Source organism: Astyanax mexicanus, chromosome 19, assembly GCF_023375975.1.
Source record: "Astyanax mexicanus isolate ESR-SI-001 chromosome 19, AstMex3_surface, whole genome shotgun sequence".
Lineage (NCBI taxonomy): Eukaryota > Metazoa > Chordata > Actinopteri > Characiformes > Acestrorhamphidae > Astyanax > Astyanax mexicanus.
In genome coordinates, this window is record NC_064426.1 from 1,762,541 (window position 1) to 1,775,889 (window position 13,349).

Here is a 13,349-nt window from a genome sequence, read left to right on the forward strand (position 1 = left end):
CTTTTGGTAATCTGTTTATATTTAACATATAATGCTAATTGGTGTTATATTTAACATGTAACATTCTATCAAAAAATCTGAAAAGAGAAAGGTGTGTTTTTTTTATATATTTTACTATATCAGATATACATCAATGTATATTAGAATAATGAATAAAGCAAGGTTTTTTAAATCCAACCTTAAGTTAAGGGCTAGGATTTATCCCCAGAGCTTTATTACAGTCTTCATTGGCGAGTCATTTCACCAAAATATTCTAAAATCAAGATCTAATTACAATTTAAGCAGCATATTTTGCATTACTGATAAGAGCTGATAAAAACTTCATGTACAGTTTGTAACATTTGGCTCAAAAACGCACAGAATTATAAATATTTTTGCTTTTTGTGGCTACTGCGCCTGTGCAGATCTCCACAGTAAGACGCGGCTTCCTCACCAGCTGGATAAAGAAGCAGAAAGCTGATTGGTTTATTTTGTTAAAGGGCAGGACTTTATCCATAACGAGAAATCTAATTTATATAGTTGTCAAAGTCTCCAGCATTATTCACCAGAATACAGATTAGCAGCTGGAAGCTAAAAATCTTTTTTTTAGTAAAACTGAATTATTTGATAGTACTGAAACATTTATAGAAGCCATTAGACGAGTACTGTACTTGACTGTAGCAACATTAATACACAATAAACACACCACACATTACTCTTTATAAACTCTTTATTCATTAGTGAGCTGTTATAACATTTAAATTAATGTATTAGTAGCTCATACAGTAATTATACTGTGGGAATCTAAAGGAAAAACCAGTTAAACACTTAAACCAGTATAAAGAAGTGACAAAATATCATAAACATTAAATCATAGCACCCAAAGCTGAACGTGACTACCTTAACACTTCCCAACACGCCTCAGTGCTCACTTACATGACTATATACACAACTGTGTGTGTGTGTGTGTGTGTGTGTGTGTGTGTGTGTGTGTGTGTGTGTGTGTGTGTGTGTGTGTGTGTGTGTGTGTGAGAGAGAGGCTGGAATGGGTGTATTGTTCTGTGTGTTGTTTTTTCATGTACTCGCTTGCTGGAGCTGTTAAGCTGAATGAAGCGATGGATGATGGGAAAAAAACTAAACCTTCACACCTTCTTTCTTCTTCCTCTGAATTTCTAAAAGAACCTTTCATATCAGAACCATAATCTCGTATCTCCACGCCTTCAATCCTCCAGACTGTATCAGATAAACTTTCTCACGTACTGTTAACATTATACAATCACTAAACACACCAGCATCCGCAGGATAATACAGTATATAATATATGTGATGGAGAACTGGATTAAATGGTCTGTTAAAATGGAAATTTAAATTTCTCGCTGGTCTTGATATAATATACTCTATAAACACAGGTTTACAGGTTTTATAACATATAAGTCTAGAAACAGCGTCATTTTAACTCGTATTCTAGGAATAATCCTAGACTACATATTGCATTTTTGTGATGTCACAAATATAAACTACCCATACAGAAAAGAAATATATGTAAATATTCTTATAAAATACCTTTTCTTAAAGAAATTGGAAAATGGCCCAAAAACTATTTTCCATAATGTACTGCAATTTTATTTAATATAATATACATATACTAAACTTTGGTTTAGGCCCAAAACAAACATTACACAAACAGTTACACTGATTGGGGGTTTCAAGTGTATTCAAATATAAAACATAAGCATTCGATACATTCTGAGCACTGCCACAAGGGGTCGCTACAGTGACAGTCTCTAATATCGCTGGATTAACGCAATTAACCACCGTCTATCGCCCCCTTTAAACACCACAGTCGCCCTCTATCGCCCCCTTTAGGCACCTTAATCGTCCTCTATCGCCCCCTTGAGTACTGATGGTTTTATGCACCAAATTCATCCTCTATTGCCCCCTTTAAGCATCAAAATTGTGGTCTATTGCCCCCTTTAAGCGCCACGGTCCTTTATCGCCCCCTTAAGGGACCACAGTCGTCCTCTATTGCCCCCTTGAGTACTGATGGTTTTAGGTAGCACAGTCGTCTTCTATTACCCCCTTTAAGCACCAAAATTGCCCTCTATCGCCCCCTTTAGGCACCACAGTAGCCCTCTATTGCCCCCTTCAAACAACAATCATCCTCTATCACTCCCTTTTAAGCACCAAAATCGCCCTCTATTGCCCCCTTAAGGCACAACAGTAGCCCTCTATTGCCCCTTTAAACAACAGTCAACACCCCTCTATTGCCCCCTTGAGTAATGATGGTTTTAAGCACCACAGTTTCCCCCTTATTGCCCCCTTTAAGCACCACAGTCGTCCTCTACTGCCCCCTTGAGTACTGATGGTTTTAGGGAGCACAGTCGTCTTCTATTACCCCCTTTACGCACCAAAATTGCCCTCTAACGCCCCCTTTAGGCACCACAGTAGCCCTCTATTGCCCCCTTTAAGCACCACAATCATCCTTTAGCGCCCTTGAGTACTGATGGTTTTAGGCACCATAGTAGTTCTCTATCGCCCCCTTTAGGCACCACAGTAGCCCTCTATTGCCCCTTTAAGCACCATAGTCGTCCTCTACTGCCCCCTTGAGTACTGATGGTTTTAGGGAGCACAGTCGTCTTCTATTACCCCCTTTAAGCACCAAAGTCACCCTCTATTGTCCCCTTGAATACTGAATGTTTTACGTACTGCAATCATCCTCTATCGCCCCCTTGTGTACTGATGGTTTTAGGCACCCCAGTCATCCTCTATCGACTCTTTCGGAAAATACTACAGTAAAATCAGGACGCTGGCCCTTTAAGTAACTGTCCTCTTGATAACGCACACCTTCTAACATTCTCGTGAACTCGTGAACTCTCAGCTCTATGAATGTAACTCTATGTGAAATATGCAGTGAGTACACTCTGTGCAAAATAAACAAAACAAAAAAAATCTTTATCTTAAAAGAAATGCCTGAAAAGAAGCAACACAAAAGCCCCCGGCCGCCGCCTGGCGTTCAGTGCGTCTGATTTACGGAGATGAGCGCCTGGATCTGATCGTGTGGAGACGTTTAGCTCGGCTATCTCTGACTGATCTGATCGTCTGATTATCTGATAACGTGATCTGAGTGCCTCTTCAGAGCTTCGACAGCAGCCCTGAGGGCAGATCTGGACGTGGAGCCACTGATTAAAGTGTAAAATGGAAATGTTTGGGTCGGGTTTTCTGGACAGATCTCTTGATTAAGGTGGAGCTGGGTTTCGCAGTAAGTTTTAAAATGAAACAATATATTTTAAATATATTTCACATTGAAAAAAAAAAGGAAAGGTCATATATATTTCTTTTCTGTATGGGTGGGTCATGCTTGGACAGCTTGCATTATTTTATATATAAGGAACGCCGCATGGTTAATTCTTACCATACGCAAAAATATATATATTCAAATGCTTTATCAAACATATACTCTGACGGGTATAAAAATGACCAAAAATAATAAAAATCTTTTAAATATATATTTTTAAGTAAATAAAATTTGGCATACTTTATATGACACTGATTAATTAATCAATATATTTTTATAAATATTTTAAAATATATTTTTTTGCTTCTTAGTTTAAAAGAAAACAAGAACACGAGACATATCACGTGATCAGAATTTACTGTGTATCTGTGTGATACTTGTTTTTGTAGCTAATGAGAATTAATCAGTATAATAATCGACGAATTAATTATATGCTAACTGGCTAACGTTCGAATGCTAGCTGCGTGCAGCATGTTGCCAGTGTTGTACAGTGTGTGTGTGGGCATATAAAGCACTGTGTGTGGAGTGTGTATGGTGTACTGCAGTGTGTGTGGAGTGTGTGTGTGGTGAGCAGTGTGCGGGTATATACAGCAGTGTGTAGCTGGTCTGTGTCTAATCCTGGTCCTGATCCTGCAGGATTTATGATGAGGCCTCGGGACACACCCCCCCCCTTACAGCTCGTCATCCTGGACCACTGCAGAAACAAACACAAACATAGAGGTCACCACATCCCATAATAACAGAGTATATATCGAAAAAGGCTTGGACTAAATCAGGAAAAAAATAAATAAATATATATATATATATATATATATATATATATATATATATATATATATATATATATATATATAAAAGCAAGGGGCACTGGATGATGTATGGGTTTAGAGGAGGGGCAGGAGGGAAAGCTGATTGGCTGAGCTTTAGTGGCTCTTTAACACTTTTAAATCACTTTTAAGTTATAATGTAGGAAATAAAAAATATTTCTCACAAATTCCACATAAAAATATTGTTATTTAGAGCATTTATTTATTATATGCAGAAAATGAGAAATGACTGAAATAACAAAAAGAAAAGATGCAGAGCTTTCAGACCTCAAATAATGCAAAGAAAACAAGTTCATATTCATAAAGTAGTTTTAAGTGTTCAGAAATAATCAATATTTGGTGGAATAATCCTGGTGGTTTTTAATCACAGTTTTCTTTCATGCATCTTGGCATCATGTTCTCCTCCTCCACCAGTCTTACACACTGCTTTTGGATAACTTTATGCTGCTTTACTCCTGGTGTAAAAATTCAAGCAGTTCAGTTTGGTGGTTTGATGGTTTGTGATCATCCATCTTCCTCTTGATTATAATTTATATTGCAGAGGTTTTTAATTGTATGAGACTTTAAGTATAGTAAAGTTCTCTGCTGACTGCTTTGATAAATCCTGAGATAATTATATAATGGATCTCTCATTTTACAGATTCTTGGTAAACAGCAGGCGAGTAAAAACCTGTGTGTTGATGATGAGGAGAGTGAAGAGTGGAGCTGAAGCCCTGCAGTACTGGAGCTGTTCCCGCCGTTAGCTCTGCTAGCCTGAGCATGCGCTGGAGCACACGGCCTCCTACTAAACAACAGCTACTGACTAATAAATCCACTTATATACGCAATACTACAGCCATAAATGTGAAAACATAGACAATAAAAACTAGTTTATAACCACTTTTAATTCCCCACGTCACCCAGAGTGAATGTAGTTACAGCATGTTGGTGTCAGAAGTTAGCTTGTTTAAATTGAAATTAGCGCCTCCTGCTAGCATAATGCTAACTACTTAATAAAAGTAATCACACTCTCCATTAAACTGGCATTAAGGGATTAAAATGTGCTCACCCTTCTTGGTGGGGATGTCACTGATGGAGTCTACCACGTGGATGGTGCCCACAGCTGAATCTTCACCCTTGGCGTTGCTGGCGTGGCACTCATACGAGCCCGCATCACGAGTAGTGAGCGGAAAGATCTGAAACACAATCAATATATTTGTTTTATAGTATGATTCTACATGTTTGCAATTCATTTATTTATTTATTTTCTCTTTTTCCTGTTCTTTTCGAATTTTCTAATTTATTTGGCCAATTATCCCAATATTCAGTCCATCATCACTAGTGATGCTCAAACACCCCCTCTGACAAGAAGTTGAAACAAGAGACTCCGCCTCTTTTTGAGCTGCTGCTGATGCTGTAGCATTGCCGAGTAGCATCAAAGCGCTAACACTTGGAAGAAAGTGCAGCGACTCTGTTCCGATACAGCAGCTCACAGACGCAGCCTTGTGCTGATCAACATCACCCTAGGAGTGATAAGGGGAAAGAGAGAGCGCCATCTACTGTACTGTACCCACCCAGAGAGAGCAAGGCCAATTGTGCAAGCTGCATGACCTGGATTCGCTTTAGACCACTGCGCTGGACCACTCGGAGCCCTATGTTTGCAATTTATATGCATGCACTAAATATTTTGCACTTTAATACTGTGAAAGATATTTTTGCAAAATACACAGTTTTTTTTTAGTTACTACTGTTTAAAAAATAGACAAATTTAGCTTCAACTTCTACTTTTGCAGTAGTATATTCCTGAAATAAATAAAATATTATTCTGTGTTTTTTCATATTGCAAAGAATATGATATAAATCCAGTAGGCGGAGCATGCTTACCAGCACCCAGCCGGTGACCTCGTGTTTCTCTGGGCCTCCGCGGGTCTGGATGGCCAGGTTATCCTGATCTCCAGGAAGAAGCAGCATCTTCTTCTTATCACTGCTGATCTACAGAAAGAAGAACATCATCCACACAATCCATAATACAGCAAACAGTGAGTATAGAATCAGGGTGGTAGTTAAGAATTTAATCACCAGTACACATGGGCTGCTGTGATGTTGCAAAAAAAGCTTAAAAACTAAGGCTAAATTCACATTACCAGGCTGAAGTGACTCAAATCTGATTTTTTGCTTAATGTGGCTTAGATCAGATTTTTTTAATGGCTGTGTGAACGTGCCAAATTCGATTTTATTAAATCAGATTTAAATCGACTTTCATATGTGGTCCAAATTCAGATACATATCGGATTCATGGACATTCAACATGAATGTGAATGGTCAAATCAAATCTGAATTCATGCGTCTTTTGGCGGTTAAGCATTAGCATTAGCGCTACATGATTCTCTCTCGTACCCCCCAAAAAATCTCTTGGTGCAGCTGTGCAGCTATAGCTGTAAAAAAACAGCAAAAGCAAACCGCCTGTCCTTTTTTCTCCTCCTGGATCTGAGCATGAACTTCAGAGCAGCTGTTTACTGTTTCTCCACTCCAGCAAAAGATGCTCCACATATGAGCTGCTAACTCATCCATTTCCCTTTATAAAGCTACGAGTCTCTCCTCTCTCTAATATGAGGGTTTTCTTTGTTGTTGGTGAAGAAGGAGGAGTTTATACAGGTATCAATGTGCAGCATGTGAGACGATTCAGGAACAGATTCTGTGTTCACATTACACACAGATACAGATCACTTACATTTACACTGAATGTGAACCAGATTTGAGCAATGTGTCTTGTAGTGTGAACACTGTACTCTTTGACACCAAAGCTGCCCAAAAAGAATCTGCAGAATGTTTTAACATCTCCAGAACTTTCCCTCCACCCTGAGGGAGCTCTGGATCCTGGAGATCCTTCATCAAACACGGTCAGAGTTCAGATACAATATGAGCTGTCAGTCAGTGTGATGAACGTTTTTTAAAAAGCTGATGGAAAAGTGCATTTTTCTGAGGCTCAGGCTGACAGCCTGTTGGTTCTGCTGGAGTTTTGGTCATGCCTGATTGACTCAAAGCAAATTCCAGGAGTAAGATCATGTTTTTACAGGAAGGTACAACATTCACACAACCCTCAGACTACAGCCATACTACTCCAGCTACACTCAGATATAAAACACTACACTCAGATACCGATTTTTATCCATTCAATGCAGATTCATACCAGATTAACTACACTCTACAGTTATTACAGTCCTCCAATAAAACTCTGCAGATTCATACTGAACCAAAATCAGTCCAGAGGTTCGAAACTGGACTTCTACAGTCTGTACGTTACGTGTTGTTGATTCATACTGGGTTAAAACAGTTATTTTACAGTCAGACTGTAAAAAAAAACTACACACACTTCATATTCATACTGGATTAAAATCTCTCCACATTAATTATTCTCAGATTGGAGAAACTGAACACGATACAAATCCACACTAAATTCATCTATTCGAATTTCCACAACTGTGTCCCAACAATTATTACTATTAGACACTACAATCTACACACACTGCAAACAGACTTAAAGCACATTGGATTGTCTGTCAGTTAGTGAATACCACACATTGCAGATTCATACTGAATCAGTTTCACTACATTAATGTTTTTTTATGTGGATGTATAGAATATACCTGTATATCTATAATCTGTTGAGTCTATACAGCACCAGTTAAAAGTTCATGAAGCCGACTGTGAGAATCAGCCAAGAGGGAGCAAAGTTGGCATCAAAACAACAGAATATATAAAAAATATATATATAAAACATATTTTGGCTTTTTATAACACTTTTTATTTACTTTATAATAATATAAAGTAAAATATAATATGGTATTATATACTTTTTAATACCAGCTTCACCTTTTTCTATTTTTTACTTTGTCTTTTTATTCATCTAATTTTCCATTATTTATTTTATTGGTTTTATTCATTTCATTTTTTTACTGTATTTATTGTTTTCCTTGTTTTACTTTTGGCCTTTTATTTCATTTATTTGATCCTATTTTAAATATTTTATTACTTTATTTTAATTATTCATCTCTTTATTTTAGCGCTTTACATTTTTATTTTAGCCTGTCCACTTCCAATTCTCTTATTCTGAATTATTTATTTCTTGAAAACTAAATTTTATATTTTTTGCTTGTTTTTCTAATGTTTTTATACCATTTAACTTTGCTAGTTTTTTATGAGGTTCGTTATCTTAGCTCACCTGAATAAATAGTTTATATTAATTTTAATTTAATTATTTTGTTTTATTGTATTGGTGCTGTTTATCACCTTTATTCTACAGGAGCTGGTAGCGCTTAGATGCCACTGTGGATTAAAAACTTCCTGCCCTAAATCCTTCCCTGATTTCCGACCCTATTGTTTCTGTATGCTGTTATTCATAGATGCATGCATCCTTTCACACAGTCTGAGCAATACTGTACACACACACACACACACGTGCAAACATACTCAATGACTCATTTCCCAGTGGACTGATAGGGTTAACTGCACTGAGCAGACGTCTGGTGTGTGTATATATACATATAAACAGCTCAGGAAAAAAATAAAGAGAGCACTTCTTCCAGTTTCTGAATCAGTTTCTCTGATTTTGCTATTTATAGGTTTATGTTTGAGTAAAATGAACATTGTTGTTTTATTCTATAAACTACAGACAACATTTCTCCCAAATTCCAAATAAAAATATTCTCATTTCGAGCATTTATTTACAGAAAATGAGAAATGACTGAAATAACAAAAAAAAAGATGCAGAACTTTCAGACCTCAAATAATGCAAAGAAAACAACAAGTTCATAATTATAAAGTTATAAATCAATATTTGGTGGAATAACTTTTTTTTCATGCATCTTGGCATCATGTTCTCCTCCACCAGTCTTACACACTGCTTTTGGATAACTTTATGCTGCTTTACTCCTGGTGCAAAAATTCAAGCAGTTCAGTTTGGATTGATTTCTTTGACGATGTGTGTAATTTATGTTATATAGTCTCTTAATTTCTGATGAACAGAAATCATTATATTACCTTGTTCCAGGTGACCACAGGTGTGGGGATCCCCTTCGCCTCACAGCTCAGGAACACCTGAGAGCCCGTCACGTTCCACACCTCTCCGGGAGGCGTCACGATGGTGGGAGCTGAGCAGGAGAAAGAGGGGAAAATGAGGATTTTTAGCTTTTTAGGATGTGTTAAACCTGAGATCTGATCTCCTCTAATCACAGCTTCTAAAGATCTGATCTGATTCTCTGATTTTACAAAAAATAAAAAGCTAAAGTAAATCTGCTGGAGAGTTCTGGTCAGGTGATCTCTGGACTGCGTGTTCCTGCTGGGAGCAGTGGACCTGAATTAACAGGATTATTAGCAGAGAGAGAGAATAAGAGAGAGAGAGAGAGAGAGAGAAAGAGGGAGAGAGACAAAGAGAGAGAGAGAGAGAGAGAGAGAATTTGCAATAGTTTGTTTTTTTTATATTTTAAAAAGCATTATCATAGAAACTCATAAATATATACTATATGTAATGAGAAATATAATAACAGTCCATTTCTATATTCTTCATGTCTGTGACATTATAAACCACATGATGCCAAAACTGTATGACATTATGACATCACGCACCATCTTCTGATGTTACAACCAGCTTTATTTTTGTGATGTCATAAACCAAATGATGTAATAAAGATGCAATATCTGCATATTGTTAGCCACAGACGTGTTTGTGTGATTCAGGTTTGTGATGTAATAAAACATTTGAGAAACTGTCACATGTCTGTCTTCTGTGTGCTATGATCCAATGACAACATTTGCCATGTTTGTGATGTCACCTAACCTATCTGATGTCACCATGACACCATAATTGCATGCAATTTTCTCATAATTTCTTTGGTTTGTTTGTGATGTCACTTATCATATCACACCCCCATGATGGAATCATCTTTGCAACCATCGTAGCAACTACCTGGTACACCATAGCAACCCTCTAGGAAGACCATATAGCAAAACATCTGAAATTCCAATAGTATCTGTATTTCTATATACAGATCACTTCAGTTTCTGAATCAGTTTCTCTGATTTTGCTTATTATAGGTTCATGTTTGAGTAAAATGAACATTGCTGATTTATTCTATAAACTAAAAATATTCTCATTTAGAGCATTTATTTACAGAAAATGAGAAATGACTGAAATAACAAAAAAAGATGCAGAGCTTTCAGACCTCAAATAATGCAAAGAAAACAAGTTTATATTCATAAAGTTTTAAGGGTTTAGAAATCAAAAAAAGGTTTTTAATCACAGTTTTTTTCATGCATCTTGGCATCATGTTCTCCTCCACCAGTCTTACACACTGCTTTTGGATAACTTTATGCTGCTTTACTCCTGGTGCAAAAATTCAAGCAGTTCAGTTTGGTGGTTTGATGGTTTGTGATCATCCATCTTCCTCTTGATTATATTCCAGAGGTTTTCAATTTGGTAAAATTAAAGAAAATCATAATTTTTAAGAGGTCTCTATTTTTTTTTTCCAGAGCTGCATATTATGTATAAACTTTTACTGACATGTCTAACCAACCTAAACACAACACACCTGACAATAAAGAAAATCAGGGATCTGATCTGACTGAGCAAGTGAGAGAGAGAGGATGGATAGAGAGAGAGAGAGACAGAGAGAGAGAGGGATGGATAGAGAGAGAGAGAGAGAGAGAGAGAGAGAGGCATGGCTAGAGAGAGAGGCTGATCTGTTGACTGGTCTGCTGTTAATCCTGGACTGTAAGGGAGTGTGTGAAGGTCAGTGGTGTGGACAGTTCTGGCTCTGCTTTTATAAACACTGCCAGTTCTGTGTGTTCCTAAGCGGGTCTGAACCGTTTGATCCCGGTCCGACTCCCATTCACCGACCCAAATCCGCCGGAGAGGCTGGAATTTCAGACATGTCTGTTCAGGGATTCGGGAAACAGGCGCCGCCCTTTAAAACACAATGGCCTGTAGGCTCTTCTACTGTTGGCATGGCAGTGTGTGTGTGTGTGTGTGTGTATGTGTGTGTTGATTTTGGCCTGAACCAACATTTAATTTCAGCTACACAGTCTGACTCTACCCATATTGTACCACAGCATCCACTTGGCCAAATCCGAACAAAGACCTTGGGCACCACAGCAGCCACTTGAAACGCCGTACCAACCACTAAAGCAAAGCCACCTGAAATACCAAAGCTATCACCAAGAAACATCTTAGCAAAACCATGCCAACCATTTGGCAACACCTTAGCAACCACCTGGGGCACCTTTGTGACAGTCACAGCAACCACCTGGAATACATTAGCAACCATATGAAGCACAAAAAGAAGTTCTAAAGCCCTATGCAGATGGGATTAGTTTCTCAGGGGGATGTTTGTGAAAACTATTTCACGTGACATCCCGTTCAGTAGCTCCTCCATTTCCACTCTCTATTGTGTTTTTAAAGTGGATCTCCGTGGAATTTTATTAAAGGTGAGGAGACGAAACTCAGAGATGTGCGTCCGGACGGGACTAAAATTACCGGAGGAGCACGGAGTTCAGAGAAAAACAGTAGATAATTCAGCCTGTAATTTCTAGAAATTAAATATACATTACAGTACAAGTTTGGACACACCTTAAAATTCAGTATTTTTTAAATATTCTGCATTTTCTGCACCTCCCTCACCCAAGAAAGTTCAAGCGGTACAGTGATCTGCAGTCTATAGACCTGAAGCTGCTCATGTTTCCATAACATTCATAATCAGATTCAACACCTTCACCTCCACTCAATTCACAACGTGTCCAAAAGTATCTGGACAGCCTCTACATAAAGCAGTGACCAAAACTGCATAATCTAGAACACCTTAGCAACCACCTGAAATACCAGCCAACATAGCAAAAATTAAGAAACACTATCGCAAAATCAAAACACTTACTTACCACCTGAAATGCCACAGATACCATCATAGCAACCACCTGGACCCCCTTAGCAACCCCCTGAAATTTCATAGCTACTACAATAGTGACCACCTGAAACACCTTAGCAGCCCTTGATATACTATAGCTATCACCATAGCAACCACCTGGAACACCTTAGCAGCTACCTGAAATACCATAGCAACTGTACATGATATTGGAAAACACTGACATGGGAATATTTGATTGTTCTGTGATACACAGTATATTGTGATATTAATAAAATATTAATAATATATATATACAATAATTAATCACCAGATATCTGAAATACATGTCTTGCAATCTGACATACAATCAAATTATCTCTCACAGCCTTACCACGTGATCACAGTTCAGGTAACTGTCTCACCTTTCTGGCACTTGCCCTTGTGCTGCACCTTAATGCCAGTCTTGCCCTCCGCCTCCGCGAGCGCGCTCGCCGCCTTCAGTTCGCACGCGGTTCCGTAGCTCACGCCGTCCGAGCCGCACACCTCGTAGTCGTTCTTGCACGCGCACACGCCCGTCCTGCTGCCCGCGCCCTTCTTATCCTTCTTGCTCTTCACGCACTCCAGACCGGGAGCGCAGCGCGCGGACCCGGGGCCGTTACGCGCGCCGCACGGCTCTCCCACACCGGGAGCGCGCTGCACCGGCACCGGGACCGCCTGCTTCTGGACCGTGGTGGCGGGGGGAGCCTCGGTCCCGGTCTCGGGAGGGGGCGTGCTCCCGGTTCCATCGGTGGTGACCGAGAGCGAGAGAGCGAGCGCGAGGACAACGAGGCGAAACATGACGAGAACAGCGCGTTATGGCACTGAGGCGCGCGCTGCTGCAGCTAGCTGCTTGTGGGGCGCGAGGAGCTCAGCCGGACACGCCCTGAACTGAACTGAACTGAATAGACACGCCTACTTTGGGCGGGTATATACAGTATATAAAGCTCTGGATTTTTGTTTGAGTAAAATGAACATTGTTGTTTTATTCTATGAACTACAAACAATATTGTAATTTAGACAATTTATTTGGCTGAAATAATAAAAAAGATGCAGAGCTTTCAGACCTCAAATAATACAAAGAAAACAACAAGTTCATATTCATAAAGTTTTAAGAGTTTAGAAATCAATATTTGGTGGAATAACCCTGGTAGTTTTTCATTTCATTTTTATTTTCATGCATCTTGGCATCATGTTCTCCTCCACCAGTCTTACACACTGCTTTTGGATAACTTTATGCTGCTTTACTCCTGGTGTAAAAATTCAAGCAGTTCAGTTTGGTGGTTTGATGGTTTGTGATCATCCATCTTCCTCTTAATTATATTACAGAGGTTTTTC

The 13,349-nt window shown here is 38.7% G+C and overlaps 1 protein-coding gene across 1 annotated transcript; it reads right to left on the minus strand.

Annotated features, from left to right (window-relative positions):
• Positions 1 to 691: 691 nt before the first annotated feature.
• On the minus strand, positions 692 to 12,870 carry igfbp7 (insulin-like growth factor binding protein 7). Its single transcript, XM_007260335.4, has 5 exons — positions 12,398 to 12,870; positions 9,121 to 9,230; positions 5,965 to 6,072; positions 5,150 to 5,276; positions 692 to 3,968 (listed from the first exon to the last, which is right to left on the minus strand). Exons 1-5 carry the CDS (start codon positions 12,810 to 12,812, stop codon positions 3,946 to 3,948), a joined length of 783 nt encoding a protein of 260 aa, XP_007260397.2. The 5' UTR covers positions 12,813 to 12,870; the 3' UTR covers positions 692 to 3,945.
• Positions 12,871 to 13,349: the final 479 nt, after the last annotated feature.